The 21,627-nt window shown below is 38.2% G+C and overlaps 1 protein-coding gene across 3 annotated transcripts in view; it reads left to right on the plus strand.

Annotated features, from left to right (window-relative positions):
- NCAM2 (neural cell adhesion molecule 2) overlaps positions 1 to 21,627 on the plus strand; it is a 301,945-nt gene that overhangs the window by 191,425 nt on the left and 88,893 nt on the right. For all 3 annotated transcript variants that reach the window (XM_060770486.2, XM_060770485.2, XM_060770484.2), the window contains exons 10-11: positions 13,639 to 13,826; positions 19,524 to 19,620. In XM_060770486.2, the coding sequence (XP_060626469.2) occupies positions 13,639 to 13,826; positions 19,524 to 19,620 (285 nt within the window). The remainder of the gene's footprint in view (positions 1 to 13,638; positions 13,827 to 19,523; positions 19,621 to 21,627) is intronic.

Here is a 21,627-nt window from a genome sequence, read left to right on the forward strand (position 1 = left end):
AATTTAGGTAAAGAATGTTAGAAGAGATGATCCCTTACAGCAGGGGTGTCAACCTCATTTTCACCAAGGGCCATGTTAGCTCTATGGCTGTCTTCAAAGCACTGTTGAATCCATGGACAGAGAATCTGTGGCTACAGAGGCCAACACATATATATATATACACACACATACACATAATGGCCAGTGTTCTTTGCTTTTTACCCAATTTATAATGAAAACTCCCATCAATCTTGATCATTCACCATGTGGACTGGGGATAATGAGAATTGCAACCCAACAGAACTTGTGGCTCTGAAATTAGGGAAAAGTTAAGGGACAATTTATCATCAGACAACATATCCACAAGTCTTGTATGTAAAATCAAATCCCATTGTTGGGACTGAATAGAACAAACTTCAGCCTTCCAAATGTTACTGTATTTCAACTCCCATCCACTCTAATCATGATGTCTAATGGTGTGGAGGAAGACAGAAGTTGTGATCCAGCATCTGAAGGGTTACATAAAATGGCAGGGTGGGCCAGATTTGGCTCCAGGGTCTAGAGTTTGACACATACACTACAACATCAACAAGTCAGGCCTTTTTTTTCTGGTCGTGTCAGGAGAAACTGCAAGCTGCTTCTGCTGTGAGAGAATTGGCCGTCTGCAGGGACTTTGCCCAGGGGACGCCCGGATGTTTTGGATGTTTTTATCATCCTTGTAGAAGGCTTCTCTCATGTCCCCGCATGAGGAGCTGGAGCTGATAGAGGGAGCTCATCCACCTCTCCCCAGATTCGAACCTGCGACCTGTCGGTCTTCAGTCCTGCCGGCACAGGGGTTTAACCCACTGCACCACCAGGGGCTCCTAAGTCAGGCTTAAAAGATACATTATACAAATTATAAAGTCTACATGATTTTTCAGAATAAAAACCATAAATAGAAGCATCTAAAACCATTTCAAGAAATAAAAAAGGAGTTGAAGCTACCTATTAGGCTTGGTTGATTAAAAAATGGTTCAAAACCCATTTTGGATGTAGGGGGTGCTGGCGGTTCAATTCTAAAGTCACTTCCGAAGTTTTCAGAAAAAAATCAGAACTTTCCAAAACTTCCGAATTGATTCATTTGTTGCACTCCAGGCCAGGAGGAAGCCCTCTGACTTAAAACACAACACAGCTGAGTGAAAATGCAAGCAGTTTATTGTACGCTATTTAAAAAAAAAGCATTAGGAAAACACTCCAAAGAAATAGGTGAATCCAAGTAGGTAGAAAGATAAGCAGGAACAAATAATTCAGGAAATAAATCTATTGAGGTGCATGGAAAATCTGCACAGAAACTTCCAAGGTAAAAACTCCAAATCATGAACTCAAACAAAGTATAACTGCCAGATTTGCCATTACGTTTTGATCCAGTTCCAAACATTGCTTCATCTGACCACAGATTCTGTACTTGGCACTTTTATCCCCAATCTACTCTAAAACCCCACCAGAAACTTGTTTCTATTCAGCCTTGGTTCTGTCATCAATTTTTCTCTCAGCCTGTCAGAGTGCCGGAGAAATTGTTGAACAATTCTGTTTTGTTTGAAAACCAGTCTTTTATCTTCTTGCTCGTTAATTTCTGCAGCTGGGCCAGATGCTGAGCTTTTCTCAGGCTCAAAAGCCTGGGAATTCTCTGGTAACAATTCAGGCCCTCTTCCAGAGACCATCCCATCATTCCCAAACTCTTCAGGAACATTCGCATCCGCAAAGACACTTTGAACAGGAATCCCATTGTCATTATCTGCATCTAAAGCACCCTCATTATTAGAAACAGCATTGTCATTTTCATTCCCAACATCATTAGAAACAGCATTGTCATTCCCAACATCCAGAGAGCCCTGATCATTAGACACAATCACAGGCTAAACTCCAACATTGTTAATGATTGAAGCGATCATGCAATATACGAAAAACAGCACTGGCACTGGGGAAACTCCAGGAGCTTCTCCCTCCCTCATTTTTAGACCAATTTTGATGAAACTTGATATAGTACTACAACACATCTTCTTCTATTAGCATACCAAATTTCAACATGTTCCGACAATCCACCGATTTTTCAGAAAATTTTTAAACAATTTTAGAAATAATTTATTTTTTTAAAGAGTACTCTCCTTGAATTTGAGGCCCAGCAAGGTTTGGAAATGTAGCATCAAGTCCCCAAAACACACCCCAGGAATTAGAGAGAGAGGAAACACACAAAGAGAAGGCTTTGGTGACTTCTCTGGTTGTAAGAAGTCACCAGCTGTGCAGCCGAGGCCCAGCAAAAACCTCCCTTCTTCCTTCTGCCTTGCCATCCTCCATTTTCCAAACCTCTGGCTCCAAACCCTCCCTTCCACCCCACACAAGAACAGCAAGCAGCAAAGGTCCAAACCTTCCCTCTCCCTTCCCCAACTGCAACGAGCCTTCTAGCCATGTGCTTGGGTTTATATGCAGCAATGACTGCCAGATGCTGCTAACCCCTCCTTTCCCCAAAACATAAACCCTGATTGGCTGGGAGGCAAGCATCTTAGGCTTCACCTCCCATCAGGCTTAGTTGCATTAAAAACGCTTCACCATTGTTCTGACTCACTTCTGCATCCCTGAAATAAATGATGCAAGACGAGTCAAAGCTATAGGGGACTTTAGCATCACGGAAACATGGCGGAAGTCCATTTAGAGGACAAAAAAAATCTGATTTTTTTCCCTAATTACACCACATTGCAACCCTACTACCTATCCACAAAAGGGATTAAAATAGCAGAGATGTCAAAACTTTAAGAGAACATACACATGTTCGCTTAGAGACAGAAAATACCAACAATGTTGCTGCCACCTAGAAACCATTCTGTAATGGTAACCCACCTTGAGCCGTGAGGAGAGGGGGGCAAGAAATCAAACTATTATTATTATTATTATTATTATTATTATTATTATTATTATTCACTCTAGTAGCCATGTCCCAAGTTTCAGACAAAAGAAATATATCATAGATGATGTTGAGATATATAAGACGAAGGGATGTTGCATCGTTTGTGTGAGCAGTTTTCTTTTCACAGTTTTCATGTCAAAACTAGAAGAGTTGCATCTATTTTAATTTGGAATTTGCTGTTGTCTTTGCTTTTAATCTGTATGTTGCTTGGGCTTGGCCCCGTGTAAGCCACCTCGAGTCCCCTTGGGGAGATGGAGGCGGGGTAGAAAAATAAAGTTCTTCTTCGATTATAAAACCGCTTTTTGTGGTTTTCAGTAATATGATATCAACTGTAATATGATATAACCTGCTTGTCACTGATTTTTTTTCTTTATCTCATTGATTATTTATGTACTAGCTTCCTAATTTTTTTTAATTTATTCAGTTTGTCATGAATATGTTTTATGAAAAAGTATAAACAACATCAAACAGGAGTCTTTAAACTTGACATTCAGTAGTTTAAGAAGAAAATAGACTTGTCATTTACTCATTGGAAAATAGTTTTACTGTCAGTTCTAGAGCTTTATTGCAGTGATACATCTCAATGATGTCAGCGATCCAATAAACTACTGAAATATGAATAGCAAAAAGCATGACTAAAATTATGATATACAGGTCCATTTGGAGCAGAAATAGGAGAACTTACATATAGTAATGTGATGATTATGAACAACTATGACAGAATTGACAGATACATTACCAAATTACTAAGAAATAGTAAATGGTGAACTTTTAGAAAACCACAACTGAAATGTCAATATTGTTATATTTCCTTTGTAGACTGAAATCTACTGTAAAATAAGGGAAATGAATTGTAATAATATTAATAGAGGTGGTACTACATGTTATGTGTTTCATATTAACTGTTCATGTTTGCAGAACTGATTTGGTTGTTGCAAAAATAAAATGGTAAAAATCACTTGCATACAAACTATTACCAGTACTGATTGTTGAATAATCAAGGAGAGAACAATAATATAAAATGATTTTTCATAACATTAACAGCCCTGTATCCTTGACAGTAATTTCCCAATCATTTTAAATGGTTGCTTTGCTTCTCTGATATTTTGAACCAAAGAAAATAAAGGTATGTCCCTTCCTCCCTTTCTATTTTAATTGGAGAAAGAAACAGATTGTCTCTGATGTATAAATGCCAGATTGAGAACTCTTTGTAGTTCTGCAGCACTAGGTTTTGTTTCTTTGGTCCTAAGACTGTGCAATTCAGCAAAACTCCATGCTGTTTTCAGTGGCCAGACTTTGGTGTCTCCCCTGATCCATATTTTGGGATCCTCTTTAATTAGGGCAGGAACAATTCAATGTTTTGTTGAAGGCTTTCATGGCCAGAATCATTTGGTTGTTGTAGGTATTTCTGGCTGTATGCCCATGTTCTAGAAGCACTCTCTCATGACTTTTCACCTGCATCTATGGCAGACATCCTCAGGGGTTGTGAGGTCTGTTGCAAACTAGGAAAATTGTGTTTATATATCTGTGGAAAGTCCAAGGTGGGAGAAATAACTCTTGTCTGTTGGAGCTAGGTGTGAATGTTTCAGTTGACCACCTTGATTAGCATTTGATGGCCTGACAGTTTTTAGGTGTGGCTTGTTACTGTCTGGGGGAATTCTTTGTTAAGAGGTGCTTAGGTGTTCCTGATTGTTTCTTCTCTGGAGTTCCCCTGGGTTTCTTTTCTGGAGTTCCCCTGGATCCTCTTCTTGTGGAATAACTGCTTTGATTGTCTCATTGGTGATCTTCAATATTATGATTGGCTCTTTGTGTGCATGCCAACACTTCTTCTGTGACTAACCTTCCTCCTCCAATCAAAGAGTACACAATTTCATTGGAACATAGGATTATTTAGTCTTCAAATTCTGGTGCATATCCCACAAATATATTCACATCTGTTTTGTTGTCAAGTTTGGTTCTTTTCTCTATTGGATTGTATGCATAAGACCAGAACAATTTCAGGTGTCTTGCACTTGTCTTCTGTTCATTGTATAGCTAATAAGGTGTGGTACTTCTAGATTTAGTTGGTTCTCTACCATTTTGCAGGTAGGTTATTGTTGCAACTCCATCACTCTAAAGCTTTGCCTGCAGTGTGAGGGAGCATAACTTCCTTTTTTAAAATGCACGTCATTCAGTCGTTGAAGACGTAGCAGAGCGTTAGTGGTCTCGTTCAAGAGGCGGGAGTATAAAGTTTTATCCTGACACAGTTCAGTCGCCATCATGCGTTGGAACAGTGAGGAGCGTGCTTTTGCCGTTGAGGCCTACTTTTCGAGCAAATTTGGAGTGGCCGGCCCGCTCTCCAGATTTGGCCCCTTGTGATTTTTTATGGGGTTTTTTGAAATCCCGTGTTTATGTGAACCATCTAAGGACCTACAAGATTTGAAAACAAGCATCCAGGAAGAAATTGCCAACATAACGCCTGCTATACTGGCAAGAGTCATGACAAATGCCAGAAATCGGTTTACTCAGTGTATGGAGAATGGAGAATGGGAGACGTCACCTACCTAATTTGATCTTCAAAACTATGTAAAGCAAAACTTTATGTACGCACCTACATTATATATAACAAATCTGATTTATACAATGGGTTTTATTAAGTTTTGAAAAAAGGAAGTTATGCTGCCTCACCCTGTACATCTGGAATCTATTAAGACTGTAATTTTTTTTGTTTTGCCACTCAATTTTGTTCTGGGAAATATAGAACAATTGTCTCATGTTTAATGACAAATTACTTAGGATGTCCTTTGTTAAGCGTCCTGTGAATTCGCCTTAATTATCTGTTCTGAGAATGTGTGGCTTTATGTTAAATTTGTTGCTCACTCCTGCTGTACAATATTATAACTGTTCCATCGCATGCTGGGCCTGTAACAGCTGTACTTTTCTATAGGACGTATGCTTTAAGCCCAGCGGGAAGCCAGGGGCGCCTCAAAGAGAGGTTCTCAGGGATTTTTCTGAAGTGATGGTCTTTAGAGTCTTTAATGATACAACAAAGTCTTTATTATGGAACAAACAACAAATCTTCAAAGGTTCAAACAACACTTCAAGGCTGTCTTAGTCTAGTCCTCAATGGACTGGTACCTGACTTTGATTAACTGTACTTTCTCTGTAAGAAAATAACCCTTTTTAACCTCTCCTAGGCTGTCTATTACCTATGCCTCATCGGTGTGGGACCTAATACCGATTCCAAATGTGTCTGGGTATTAAGTAGACCTACCAGCCGAGGCTTGAAGATATTTCAGCTGGAGTTCCGTGGACCTGTAATTGTTGCATCCCAGATCAGGAAATGAGACCATAAGATTAAATCCACCACACTGGACTGTGGGGAAAAACAATCTTTTTATTGATGAAAAATGGTTACAAAAGAAAAGTAAATGCAAAGTCAACAAGCCACAGTAGAAACTCAACAGTCAGGAAAATCTCTGAACTAGAGCAAAATTCCAAAAGCAAACAATACAAAAATTTGGAACCTGTTAGCATCTCACTAACTATACTTGAAAACTAGAAGCCTCTGGGAATGCAGGCCATGGGAAACGGGAAATCTGCCAAGGTGTTACCTCAGTCTAAACGATGCTTGATCTAACGAGACAGCCCAAGGAGAGGCCCCTTAAACTAAAGAAACTGTTCTTTGACACGCCTCCAGACTTGGAAGCCTGAGCCTCCCTTTCCCTTAATCTACTTGACCTTCGCAGCCCCTGTGATTCACTCATGTTTTTCCAAATCTGTTCCCTTCGATCCTCATTTAAAAAAACCCCAGGTGTGAGTTCCTCCGGAGAGCTATCACTGCTTGGTTCCACAACATTCTCATCAGGAGAGTTGGTTTCACTTTCCCCACCACTGACCTCAGAATCAGCAGTTTCAAAACCATCAGGGAAAGATACATGTTCAGAAGCCTGTTCAGTTGCATCAGGAAATACAATCAGAGAATCAGGATCAAGTTCACACAGAGATTGGGGCTCAGGTTCACACGGAGGCTGAGCCCCAACAGTAATGCTGTTCTCCTTTCGAGAATTTTTAGAAAACTTCAGGACTGTTCCCTCTGATGCTGTGAGGCTGTGAGCTTTCAGCCAGAGCTTTTGGGACCTTTCTCCTGGAATTTCTTTTTCTGTATCCCCAGATGTTATTGAGAAAGGAAGTTTTTCTATGGGAGGAGCTGCTCTAGGTCCTATAGCAGAGCTACCTTGTGTGAGACGGACTAGAAAATAGCTCCTTTCCCTCCCAGAGCCCAGAATAAGGGGCAGAACCAAAGCTTAATTGTGATGGATAGGAGGCCTGTCCTATGACTGCAAAACAGGTAACAGAAAGAAAATAAAGTTGGAGCTCCTGGTACAGCCGTACCAGCACAATAACTCTTCAATAAGTTTATTTTCTGCTGCCCTGGAGACTGGGATATGGAACAATGGCTTCAAACTACAGGAAAGCAGATTCTACCTGAACATTAGGAAGAACTTCCTAACTGTGAGAGCTGTTCAGCAGTGGAACTCTCCACAGCAGAGTGTGGTGGAGGCTCCTTCTTTGGAGATTTTGAAGCAGAGACTGGATGTCAAGGGTTCTTTGAATGCAATTTTGCTGCTTCTTGACAGGGGATTGGACTGGATGGCCCATGAGGTCTCTTCCAACTCAATGATTCTATTATTCTAGTACTTGACTCTCTTCTTGGATCAAATAGGTGGTTGCATATCTGCAGTAAGCATTAGTAACACTCAGGAAATATCTGCTCCCACTAATTGATTTTGGTTTTGCTGTGCATTAACTCTAGAGAGTGCTGTATCTTACCCTGATTGGGATCTGAGGATCTTGTTCCTTTTACCTTCACACATCAAATACAGTTTGTTGCCTCATAGTGATCTGTCACATGCATGTCTTTAGTTAAGTCTGCCTTTAGAAGTTCATTTGTGGTATTAATATGTTTTCAGCTTTCTTATCCTTCTGTGCCACAGTCAAAGGCAGTTCTCATGTTTGCATTGATTGGCAGTCTTTTCAAGTTCCTTTTTTCAGTCAACAACAACATTCAGTTACTCAGCTGTATTGGCATGCATTACAGACTCCTCATCGTAAAATACAATGCAGCCTTTTCCTTTAAAATTTACTTTGCGCTGGGACTGTGGTGCAGTTGGCTGGGAGTCAGCTGCAATAAGATCACTACTGACCAAAAGTTCATGAGTTCGAAGCCAGCCCAGGTTGGAGTGAGCTTCCAACCATTGTGTGTAGCTTGCTATCGACTTTGGCAGCCCAAAAGACAGTTGCATCTATCAAGTAGGAAATGTAGGTACTGCTTATGTGAGGAGGCTAATTTAACTAATTTACAACACCATAAAATCTCCAGCAAGCAAACAAGCAAGCAAAGAATGAGGAAGTACTCCATCAGTGTCTCAAATGGACGGTTTAGCAACAGCTCCCCTGGTGCCCAGAATACCCTCATGACAGCTGGAAAGTTAAATAGTCTATGTGTGTCTATCTATATATGTTGCGTGTCTATGGCATTGAATGTTTGCCATGTACGTATATGTACATTGTAATCTGCCCTGAGTCCCCTGCGGAGTGAGAAGGGTGAAATATAAACACTGTAAATAAATAAATAAATAAATACTGTGCAGTCCCTCGGTGTTAGGATTTTATTGATATTAGATAGGGCCCCAAGTCTGTCACATGTAAGACCACATTAAAGTTATTTATTTTATGCTGCCCAATAAGTTTTGGCAGAACAGGATAACAATGCTCTGTCCATCAGTTTGAAGCCTTGTTTTTCCTATTCCATGCATATGATCTTGATACTTCCATCCAATTCCAAAACAATTCAGCTTGGCACTTATGAGATGTTGCCCCATCCTCCAAGTTCCAGGTATTTTTATTTCTGTTTAAAGACTCTCATAAAGCATTATTGCCATCTGATTCCTGTGTCTGTTTAGCTTGTCTCAGACATCCACATTCTTTGTTTTCTGAATCTTTAGGTTTTTTTCTCAAAGCAAATGGGCTCAAATGTTAGCTTTCAAAGTACAATTTTACCACATGAAAAATAATTAGCATCAGGTGAATGCATACAGTGATTAATTCCTGATCCATTTTCCATTTGATATTCCTCAGCTCATCAGTGATATACTTTATATTGCACAAATATTCCTGAACTCTTTCACCAGGTTCCATTTGTATACAAATAAATAGTTCTACTAGTGAAAAATGCTGATGGGCATAGATTGCTTATTTCAAGATATTCTAACAATGATTCAGCAGTTTTATCATTCCAAAAGTACCCAAATGTCTCCTCAGTGATAGGGTTGAGAAGAACTTCAAGCTTCTTAGCTTCCCAAGTTGGAAACATATCTGCTTCCTAGGTTCTTGTGGGTTTTTTCGGGCTATAGAGCCATGTTCTAGAGGCATTTCTCCTGACGTTTCGCCTGCATCTATGGCAAGCATCCTCAGATGCAGGCGAAACGTCAGGAGAAATGCCTCTAGAACATGGCTCTATAGCCCGAAAAAACCCACAAGAACCTAGTGATTCCAGTCATGAAAGCCTTTGACAATATCTGCTTCCATTAATCTCTGTTCCTTGCAGATTATAAGAACTGGATCCTTGCTCATTCAAGTTCCCTTCTGGAAATCCAATACCTTACAAGTCTGAGAATTGTCAACTTGGCACCCTGGGAAGCAATAAAAAAAACTGGACACCCATAACCTGATAGAGAGTGTGTGAAATTGATAGTGATCCTGATTATGGAGCAGAGACACTAGCAGCTTGGAAAAACAGACTAAAGATTTTATCATAGGAATTCTATTGTAAAATAAGGCAGTTACTAAGGGTGCTAATCTGGGGAAGTTGCATTCTAGAGAAAGGCTGAAAGAAGACTAGTGAGAAGAAATGAGATATTAAAAAATTCCCTAAGAATATCAGTTTACATCATAGAGCAGTGTTTCTCAACCTGTAGGTCCCCAGGTGTTTTGGCCGTCAACCCCCAGAAATCCCAGCCAGTTTACCAGCTGTTAGGATTTCTGAGAGTTGAAAGCCAAAACATCTGGGGACCCACAGGTTGAAAACCATGGTCATAGAGGGATCAGGACAGCATGACCAGGGAGAAGGTGGCAGGATGTCCCCCCCTCCCAATCTTTTTCCTGTTTATGCAGGGGCCTCTGCTAGTGTCAGCATTAGGTACACATAATGTACAGGAACTCTGCAGCCCTCTGGCAGCAGCGATGATGACAGGAACAGTATGGTGACAGTCCTGCTGGGCCAAAGCAGTCTCAGCTTAGTTGATCCTAGACTCTGCCTTGCTGTTTTCAGGTTGGGGATGAAATATGTGACTGCCTCTGGGACCAATCTATTTCTGCTCTGGACTACACCTGCAATAAGCAGCTGGTACTGATGAGCCATAAATTACATTTTGTTGGTCTCTGAACACTGTCCTAAACATCTGTAGCTTAAAGATGCAAGTATACTAGATTCTTCCTGTTTATATTGAATTGCCCCCATGTATAGTTTCCATGTATAGTACTGCTCCAAAGAACATGGAAATTGAAACCTCATCCTTAACAACTGTATTATTTAATAAATATGGAGATGGCATGTTATGCTACATGTAGACTAGTTTTGTGATCACTTGCACCTTTAAATTACAGTGTTGTCAACAGGAGTGTGGGGGATTTGAATCTAATATTTGTCTGGTCACTGAGATAGACAAATGGCAGTCTATGCAACTGGAACTATCAGGCAACTACAGCTGCCATTCCACTTAGAAGATAACCAACTGGAAACTAGCATGAGGTTTTCCCATAATACAGATGACAATGATGTCTATATGTTCATCCTGAAGATAAGAAACCTCTCAGAATATGAGTTGGTAACTTAGCATGATAAATCTAATGCAGTAGACAGCATGAATAGGCCTGAGTAACAACGGAAAAATTTGTTTCTAAAATCGATTTGTATTTGGGGGGTTTTTTTGTTTCGATATTTAAAATAATTACAAAATTTTCCTTTTAAAAAGTTCAATATTTACGAAATTTCGTAAATGGTAAAAAAATTAACGAATCGATTTCCGAAACAATAACGAATCGATTCGTTAATGGCGGACGCGACCGCGAAATACGCTAAAAAACCTCCAAAACCTTCTGAAGCTTCCCTCTCCCTCTGTTGTTGACTGTTGGTGTGATATTATAATTTTTTCACTAATTAAACCATAAAACTGGCCCAGACATGCGGAAATAATAACGAAACGACGTCAAAACAATAACGAAACGAATACAATATCAAAATACGAAGCATTTACAAAACGTTTTTGAAAATTCGTTTTTTTAATAATTGCTCCAGAATGGTTCGTTATTGTTTTGTAATTTAAAAAATCAACGAATTATTAACGAATTACGAATTAACGAAACGAAACCGCCCAGCCCTAAGCCTGAACTTTGTAGATCTCTGTAATATCAGTAACTTAATTGTTGCATATGTTACTCAGGTTATCTTTGGAACTTCAGACCAATTCTGCTGTCAGATCAAGAAGATCTTATGGAATGCTTTTCCCAATACTATTTTTATATTACATAGAGTTTCTTGATTTGTTTTGTTCTTTGATGTTTTCAAACATATTGGAGACCAGTTTTAATTGTTTCTGTGATCCCGACTGTTCTCTTGTTGTTGCTGCTGCTGTTGTTCTCGTTGTTTTATAAGATACATATCTGTTAAATCTGATTGTTTTGGGGATATTTTGTATTGTGCCTTCATAAAAGATTTACATAAGCTGCCGTGAAAAAGTGTCCTGCTGTTCTACTGAAAATACAAATAAATAAATTTTAATCACTAAAAATGCTGCAGTGTGGCATTTTGTGCACAGAATATTTCATATTGCTGAATTTGGGTTGAAGCATTAAAAAGTAATAGTTTTGCTTACTTTTTACATTATATTTAACACAAAGAATATGAAACACACGGGCCAAAAAAGGGTAAATGGAAAATAAGATTCTACCCAGTAACAGCAGTCTACCAACACAATTCTCTTTGGAGCAGGTTTGTGGAAAGAACAAAAACTGTTCTTGTCCAAGCAAGCATTCTTATCTGTTTGACAGGTTGTCACAATTTAAGAGATGTAACTGTCTTTCTATGAATAACTCAGTGAGATTCAGTATATGCCTCACGTAGACATGTTGTTTGAAGCATTTAATGAACAAATTCCAGACTTTGGATTTCCAGTAAAAAAAAAAAATCTGGGTTACTAGCGCCAAAACGGAGACATAAGTGTCTAGGACTGGATTTTATCTATTCTCTTGGCTTTACAAAGGCCACAATCTAATGTGGAAAGCTAATCATAATATATTTATTTCTCAGCTGTCTCATACTAAAAACACAATTATTCATAATTCAGTTACAAAAAATTAAATGACTGAAATTGTCTATGCTGTTGAATTGTTGGTTCTTTCTTTGATTATTAACAATTGAATAATAAGAGTAGATATAGAGAACTGGATTCAACAATAGCAATTTGTTTATCCTAAAACCAATTTAAGTTGAGTTGGACCTGGAAGGGGAAAGGGGAAGAAAGCAACCTTATCCAAGATCAGGTGAAGCTAGATGTCACCCTCGGCAAACTTCTCAGCCTTCATTTGTATGAAACACCTGAGCACTGAGAGTAATCCAATAGCAATAACTCCCTGGCTGGTCATCAACTGAAAGGCAGATTAAAGGAGCCCCAAGTCACAGGATTTAAAATTAGAACAAAGCTCCCAGGTCCCCATCCCACCTTGGATCACAGGACCTAAAGAGGCAGTTCCAGAGACCAACCTCTCACCAAAAGATAACAGTTCCCATGTCCTTCCAAATGACTGCATATTTAATAACAGTGCCCATAGCCATTCATCAAAGTAACTAGAGATCTAGTGTAGAGGAGGCAAAAAAACCAATGGAAAAAAGTGGGGAGGCAATCAACATTGAAGGCAAAAGGATAGGCTGAGAAAAAATCTGAAGATGCTGTGAAAGATGGCAGTAAGGATTTCTATCTTGCTCTGTCCCCCATAACTGGCATCATGGTGATTTGTTCCTGATGCTGTCCTTCCTGACTTCTCACCATAACGCCCCCCCCCCCTCCATAATGTCATTTGTCACACAGGTTTATGGTCACATTTTTAAAAGTAAAACATTTTGCAAAAGCATAAAATATTATTAAAAGTATATAGTTCTTCCAGATGGTGGTAGTGAAGCTGATGTTAACTGATCATTCAATTCTGCACATTCTGCAAAATTATGAGGCACAATTTGTTTCTGCATCAAACTTGCTTATTTGTTCCATTTGAATTACCTCTCATATGACATATTACTGACAAAACTGTTATTTAACTCGTCATGATAGGTTTTTTTACATGCCAGAATCATAGTAATACAATTTGCTGTTAATTTGATGCTTAAGGTGGACAGTCATTTCATCTATTGATTCAATTATTTGATCATTCAGTTCAAATACCTATTGTAACCAAAGCAACCAGTTTCAGGTTTATGTGATGTCACATAATACCATTTTAGTCTAGCTTATTTAAAAGTGAGACATTAAAAGGAAAATCAAGAAAACCCATTTTTTTGAAAGCAGACTAGAACATAATAATGAATTTATGTGCAAGGACATTAAATTTTATAACATATCAGGTAAGATAGGACTGAATGAATACAAAACAATAACATGTTTCATAATATTCATGTTTTCCAGATGCTCCAATCTTTGTTTCAAATCAAACAATATATTATTCTTGGGAAGGAAATCCTATCAATATTAGCTGTGATGTTCTATCTAATCCATCAGCATCTATACATTGGAGAAGAGGAAAATTGGTTTTACCTGTAAGAAATACAACTCATTTAAAGACGCACAGTGCTGGAAGTAGATTAATTTTAGAGGTAAGATTTTGAATAGAAGTTTTAATTTAAATCCTACTCCTTAGGAAAGTCATATTTTCTTTACCAATAAAATGGAGGTCACTCAGATTACTAACAGATTTGATTATTTTTTCCTGAACTGACACTAATTTTAGTAGTTTATAATGTAGTAGTATAGAAACATAGTGTTGGAAGAAGCCATGAAGACCATGTAAAGACAATATATATTCTGTATATTTTATTGTGGTACAAAAATTAAGCAAATCAAAACCAACTGGCATAATGATAAGCATTTACCCCAATTTTCTAGGATATGCCTAGATAAACACTGATGTATACTACCATCTGCAAATGTTGCAAAAATAGTTGAATATAATATATTTCTGTGAATTTCTAGTGTCATGCGATCAGATTAAATTCACCTACTTTTTGGAATTTCCCTGAAATTTTGGACATAATGCCTAACAGACAGTACTATAAAGATTGGGAAGAGAGTGAAACTTGGGTAAAGTTTTACAGAAACACAGAATTGTTTTTTTTAAAGTATTCTAAACTATGAATATCTCCATGAATATGGTTAAATACGTAATTATGAAACTGCAAAAACATGGCTCACTTACAATTTTGGTTGGAGAAGGCTATCCACCAAAATTCAGTGCCCACAGAATGAGGACATTAGCCTGAGAATTCAGTGGTCTTTCTTAAGGACCTGAAGAAATTTCCAGCTGAGTTGGAAATACCCATCCATGGGAAAGTTGGGCTTTCTGGAAGCATGTTTAGAAGAAAGCCATTGCTGAAAGGAAAGTTAGTGTACTCTGAAAAGAAATGAAATGTGGGTAACACAGCAAACACGGTTCCCACAGTGAAGAATGGCAGTGATGTAAGGGCATGCCTTTCATCAGAAGCCACTGGAAAATTGGCCAAAATCTTTGTAAATTTCATCATTGCAGTCAAGAATGAATAACTGTTCCATTTTAAACTTTGCAGTTATCTTTGACATTTATTTTGTGCTTTGAAAATATATGCAGAATTGTTCAATATGCCATAAACAACAAAATGTTGTTTTCTACACATAAAGTTGTATTTTCTGTTACTTGTTTTTTGTATAGAAATGTTTTAGGTATAGTTATTTTCTGTGCAGAAAATTCCATTTTTATTTGTGCCCAAAAGCTACTTGTGTTTCTTTCACAAAAGAGCTCTTCCCTGCATAAGATTTTCTAGATACTTAAAAACCAATTTTTCAACCATTTTATAAAATATTTTGTAATATTCTTTTCATGGGAGGAATATTCAATCCTTACATGGGAGAGAGATACTGGCTGAAGTAATTATTTAAAATTGCAATAGTTTAGAAAACGGATCCTGGATGTAGTAGAATGGCCTTATCAATGTTTAAACCTTTTAGTAATTGAGAATCAGTGGCAAGATTAGAAAGGTGCTGTTAACAACTGTCCACTTCCAACTGACAGAAACAATTTTGTCTAGAAGAAATGGCAAAAAATGAAAGATGGAGATATATAGTTGAAATAAATTTATGCAAGACTCACAGTGGAAATTCCTGCAAAAAGTGTTTCCATCAGGTATTGGCTTGGGGAATATAGCTTTTCCCACCATGAAATAGAGACCAGACACAAAACATGAAGGAAAAGGACCATTTCTTGATCTATTTATTTATTTGTCAGAACTTCTGTGAGAACCTGTAAACCGAGTGAATCTATCAAGGAAAATAACTTGTAAGAAATAACCATTTGTTGTCAGCCAACTGGGAAAGAATTCCTTTGGTCAGGTGTCACTTGGACAACCTCCAATGACCATCCTTGTACTATCACCAAGATCCCTAGGTCTATCCAAATTCTTTGCCTATGCACCTTGGCCAATCTTAGTGAAAGCTCATCTTGAGGACACTCCTGCCCAAGCCTCAACTTTTTTTAAGAGTGAGAAGCCCTCATTCCAGCCCCAAGGGAGACCCCTTTTACAGCCCCCTGAGCCACAAAACCTAGAGAGACAAAGGTGTGTGCCATGGTGCCTAGCAAGACTATGTAACTTTTGACATGCCATGACGACCTATCTAAATAACTCATCCTAAGCCAATGAGCAAACCCAGATGAAAAATTGTGGGGTAGGCACACCACCACCCCGAAACACTTGGGGTGGGGGGGGGGATTCCTACCCGGCCCTATAGAACTTAGTAATTTTCATTCTTTTAATTTTTGACCTTGTTTTTATTGTGTTTCTCCAAATTCCATCTCCCTTTTCTTCAGGTTTTGGGACTGTTTTTTGTTTGGGTTGGGAGTGGGGCTTTTTGCAAAGAAATACACTCTTTCTGCCACATTTTAAATAAGTAGCATTTTTCCAGTAACAGCAACACTTATTTATAACACTCTTTCCAACAAAAGGCAGAACATCAAGCATATAATTAAAAACAAAGTAAATAAAATATGACATATAAACATATGTAAAACCCCACACATCCTACCACTACTCATCTCAGCAACATTAGACTCAACTGAACATTTTAATCCTATAATTCAAAGACAAAGATCTTTAAACCCTTTTGAAAATGAACAAGCCTCCTCTATTCAGAGGAAGACTGTTCCACATAGGCAAAGGCAAGTCTTAAAAGGCTCACAGCTTTGGCAGAGCTGTGTGTATGTTGGTGGAAAAGTCAATAATCGTTAGCTTGTGCATCCCATGCGATCTAATCTGCAAGCCAATGAGAGGGATTACAGCATACAATCTTAAATATAAGGACCAAAAGTTTGAAACAGGTCTGTAATAGTGGCAAGTGAAGGAATCTACAAGGAAGGGTATGAATACTTAAAACAACCAGGATGAGGATAATACTATTGTGAAATAAAGCAATATTAAGAATAGAGGAAGAAGGCAAAATTACCAATAGTCTATTATAATGCTCAAAAGTCTGGACAGGTAGGTGAGTACATTTTACCTTTTATGTATATATGTATATTTTAATGTGGAGTTTTGTGTATATGTGTTTTACTAAAGTACATTTGCACATGTTTTACAACTATATGCACTTATCTATTCATATTTTGAAAATATATGCATATTACATGAAGAAAATCTATTTCTCCTGATACAGAAGAGAAACACATTTTTGTTTTTTTGTTTTTTTAAAAAAACCTACTTCACATTACACTCCATCTTGGGAGAAGCTTAAAGGTTATCAAACCTTTCTCATGTTGTACAACTGCTCACTGTAAGGAATAGGAGGGTGAAGTCTATGCAAAGATGCAAAAGACAAGATATTATGATAATTGCTAATAATGTTTTGAAAATCTCATTCAGTTACATTAATGTAGAAAACAAATTGGTTTTACTGGGTTGTTGTAGGTTTTTTCGGGCTATATGGCCATGTTCTAGAGGCATTTCTCCTGACATTTTGCCTGCATCTATGGCAAGCATCCTCAGAGGTAGTGAGGATGGCAAGCATCCTCACACCTCACTACCTCTGAGGATGCTTGCCATAGATGCAGGCAAAACGTCAGGAGAAATGCCTCTAGAACATGGCCATATAGTCCGAAAAAACCTACAACCACCCAGTGATTCCGGCCATTAAAGCCTTCAACAATAAATTGGTTTTAGCTAGTAAGTTGATTTTAGATATGTGATAATGTTGCATTATATCACCACGCTAAAAGCTAAATTAAAAAAAGATGCAAAATTATTCCTTATTTATTCTTCTCCATCTACTTCATCACATTGAAGCAATGAAATGGTTGGCTGAGTAGAATTGAGCAAAGCTCTGTTTTTCAATGAAATGGATGATTTCCCTACCATCATCACACTGTTAAATGTATCCATGCAACTCAATAGTACTCTGCATTCTTTGAATTTGTCATCACATTATAGAGATTTGGCCCAGCCCACCATCCCTCCCTCATGTTCCTTATTGAAAAAAACCCCTCCTCTCTTTGAAATCCCAGCTTCCCTACTAACACAAGATCACATGTCAACTATTACATGTCTTCAATTCCAGAAGCAAGGAAGCAGGGAGGGAGAAAAGGAAAGCGGCTATGTTCCCCCCCTCTCTCTCTTCTGACCCACAGAGAAGGGTGGGGACCATGGAAAACTATAACTCTCAGGATTTCATAGTATGGAGCTATTGTATTTAAAATAAAGTCCAGTTGAATCTATTTCACAGTGTAGATGCACCCAGATAATGTTCATGGATCTTTGGAAACTGCAATTCCCAAGACCATCTCATGGAGACATGGCATTTAAAGTAAGGTCCACCTACATTCATTCTACAGTGTAGATGTACCAAGAGAAGGGTATGGAACTTGGGAAACTATAACTCCCAGGAGGACTCCATTGCATTGAGTCATGGCATTTAAAGTGGTGTGGAAGGGCATTCCTTCCATACTGTAAATACACCAAGGGAAGGGTATGGACCTTGGGAAACTATGACTGCACAGCATGGAGATATGACATAATAATAATAGTAACAATCCTCTCCCGGCCTTCCCATGAAACACAAGGCACAGACACATTACGGAAGGAAGGGAAGGGCCCAGAAAGGCTGTTTTGTTTTTTTTGTTTTTTGTAAAGCAACTGTTTTGTCAAAGTAAAAACTTGGTGAGCAAAAGGTAATGCTTTCCCTAACAAGGGTACTTTTGGCAACTCCCACAATTTGGGTAAATGTTTCATTTTAAACCTGGGAGCAACAAATGCCATCACATTACAGAAATGGCCAATCATCTGGATCATTTCAAAAAATCCACTTCCCTTTGAAAAAAAATGCTGGCACCCACACATAAAGTACGTGAAGAATGCTGTATCCTACATTTTAATCCAATCTAATGTGATGAGAACAGTGGCCTTCCACATTTGAAGTGTAGCACTCAATGGTATTTAGTAAATGTGATGAAGTGGCATGACCCTGTTTTGAACTTTTGATCAGATTTTGAAAGCCTAATTTCTCAACCACCCCCCACCCTCTCACGCACAAAACCCAGCAAAATTCTCTTGGTTTCCTTTTCTCCCTTCTTTATAATCCTTTATACTTACCATCTCATTTTCTATAGTATTCTGATTCCCAAAAAGGCCTCTGAGTTTTGTAAATTAGTTGCTTAGAAAATTAAAGTTGTCCAGTGTGGAACACAAGAGGCTCATCAGGTTATAAAAATGGCCAGCACTTCTTCCAAATTACCCTTCTTATTTCTATCTTAAATAATAGTTTTGTAAATTAGAGGAACTAAAAAGAGAAGAAATAATTTTATAAATATCCAAGGGAAGTGTGTTTTTAGTAACTAACAAGTTGGATAACAAAAATATCATGTCTCTTGCTAAGTTAATTAATTATTAAATTATCAACATTCTAGTGAAATATTCATGCTGAAATTCCAACTATTCACTCTTATTTATAAATAATTAATTCGTCCTTTCCTTTTGCAAATTTTGAACTAAATTCACCATTAATTTATATTATTTTAAGTTATTAGTTCCTATTACAAAAAGCCCTCATGCTGAAAAAGAGAATGGCAAGCAGGAAGGGCTGTATATTGAAACTGGATATGTGCACAGTTGAGGGCCTGAAAATATGCAGAGCCAGTGTATGAGAAGAAATTAGAAGAATAGAAGTTTGCACACCTTTATGGGGAGCCTTTGCATCTAGGAACTCTTCTGCAGTCAGCCTTATATGGTGATTCACATAAAAACATAAAAGTGGATAAAAATGTGTATTCATTATCTCAGATTGCTCCCACCTCTGACAATGATTTTGGACGATACAACTGCACAGCCACAAACCGAATAGGAACACGATATCAAGAATATATCCTTGCTTTGGCTGGTAAGTAAATATGTATTACTTAAATTATTTCATTTAATATTTTAATTCTACTTGCTGATGTGCAATTCCATTCATTGTGTATTCATAGTGCAGGAGTATGCATGCTGTTTGTAAGTCCAAGTCAGTTCAGTGATGATTATCCCCATCACTGGAGATTCAAGGCTAAGGCCTTTTAAAATGAAAATGAAAAGAATAAATTATATTTATCAGTAATTTATTTAATATTTAATTAATGAAGTACTTTTTGCAAGGATAGTATGATTAAGACGGAGACTCGAGCCTGCACAAACCATTTGAATCCCCACTGCGAAATAAAGAGACCAGACACAAGATGTGGAGAAATAAATGGGCCATATATTGACCTAATTAGAAACTGGTAATTGAACTAATTGACTAATTGTGGGGAGAGCACTGCAACATGGGTAATGGTGTGAGGCCATGTATCTGGGCAAAAAACTGACCCCAGGGGGCACTCCATATTGATAGTTTGCTATCTTGGCCAGTCCTTGGGAACCTCCCCCATTCTTGGGAACCTCCCCCTCCCAAACCATAAAGCCCAATAGGAGGCAAACCTCCCAAGGGAAGCCCAAAGGGAGATATTTTGGGGAACCCCCTAAACTATAGAGCCTACAGAGATACCCAAAATTCCCCCTTCACCCCAGTATAGAGGGGTGTCAATGTGTACGCTGATCCAAGCTCTCCCCCCACTTCCTGCCAGTGACACCTATTTATACAGCCTCCACCCATTTAAATTATTTACTCCTGACAGCAGTGCAGAGAGGAGGGGATTACGTTCAGGAAGGTTCCCTTGCCCCCCTCCCAAGTGGTGGGAATACCAGACAGAACCATCTGGACTTTTGCGAGGGGATTCAGTTGCTCCCCTCTGGCCCTCCAGTTGGCTCCTTCTGACTGGAGGTGAGTGTTCTTTTTATAAAAAAATGTGAATCTCATTGGTGCATTATCCCTTAAAGCAGTGGTTCTCAACCTGGGGTCCCCAGATGTTTTTGGCCTTCAACTCCCTGAAATCCTAACAGCTGGTAAACTGGCTGGGATTTCTGGGACTTGTAGGCCAAAAACATCTGGGGACCCCAGGTTGAGAACCACTGCCTTAAAGGAATAAGTCCTTCTTTAATATTTACATCACTCATTTTATTACATTTCTATCTTGTCATTTGTCAAAAGGAAAGGCAAATGACTATTATAGAAAAGGCTTTAAAAAGAGGCCACCCATACTTGATGCTCTGTTGGCATTCTGCTTTCAAAAATGGAATAAACATTCTGGACATTTTTCTAATAACTCGAACATTTTTAACTACTGTATTGACACTATCCAGTACAGGCTTCAAATATGGGATGTGTGAACCAGGATAATATTTTCCAGTATTTCAGAGTTATATTTTCAGTACAAAATTTGAAGCTGTGACCTGATGGGTTAGCATTGAGATGAAAATGAATTCCCATTCCACTATGGTTCCTTGCCACTGTTTTTAAATGCACACTTTTCTGTTCTCATATAAAGAGCTGAAAAGTTCATCATTAGCTTATACCTACAGTATTATTTGTAGCTGCCGTGTTCATTATAGTTCCTTATGCATAATGCTGTGAAGATAAATCTTTGCCCATTTCATTCTTGCATACCCAAGCAAAGAATTTCACATACAAAAAAATAATGTTCCTCCTGAATAAGATTAGGCTGAGTTTATGCAACTTTTAAGATTTCACAACATGGGACTTTATTTGCAAAAATGAAAATAATACTATTGTCGAAGGCTTTCATGGCCGGAATCACTGGGTGGTTGTAGGTTTTTTCGGGCTATATGGCCATGTTCTAGAATGCCTCTAGAAGATAGCCATATAGCCCAAAAAAACCTACAACCACCCAATGAAAACAATAATCCAAAATTCCATATATTTTGTGGGGGAAAATATTGTTTTTAATAGAATGTCTCTTCCTGAGATAGCTTTTCTAACTAGAGATGAGAAATATTGTGAGTATTCTTCCATTAT

The sequence above is a fragment of the Anolis sagrei genome, chromosome 3 (genome assembly GCF_037176765.1).
Source record: "Anolis sagrei isolate rAnoSag1 chromosome 3, rAnoSag1.mat, whole genome shotgun sequence".
Taxonomy (NCBI): Eukaryota; Metazoa; Chordata; class Lepidosauria; order Squamata; family Dactyloidae; genus Anolis; species Anolis sagrei.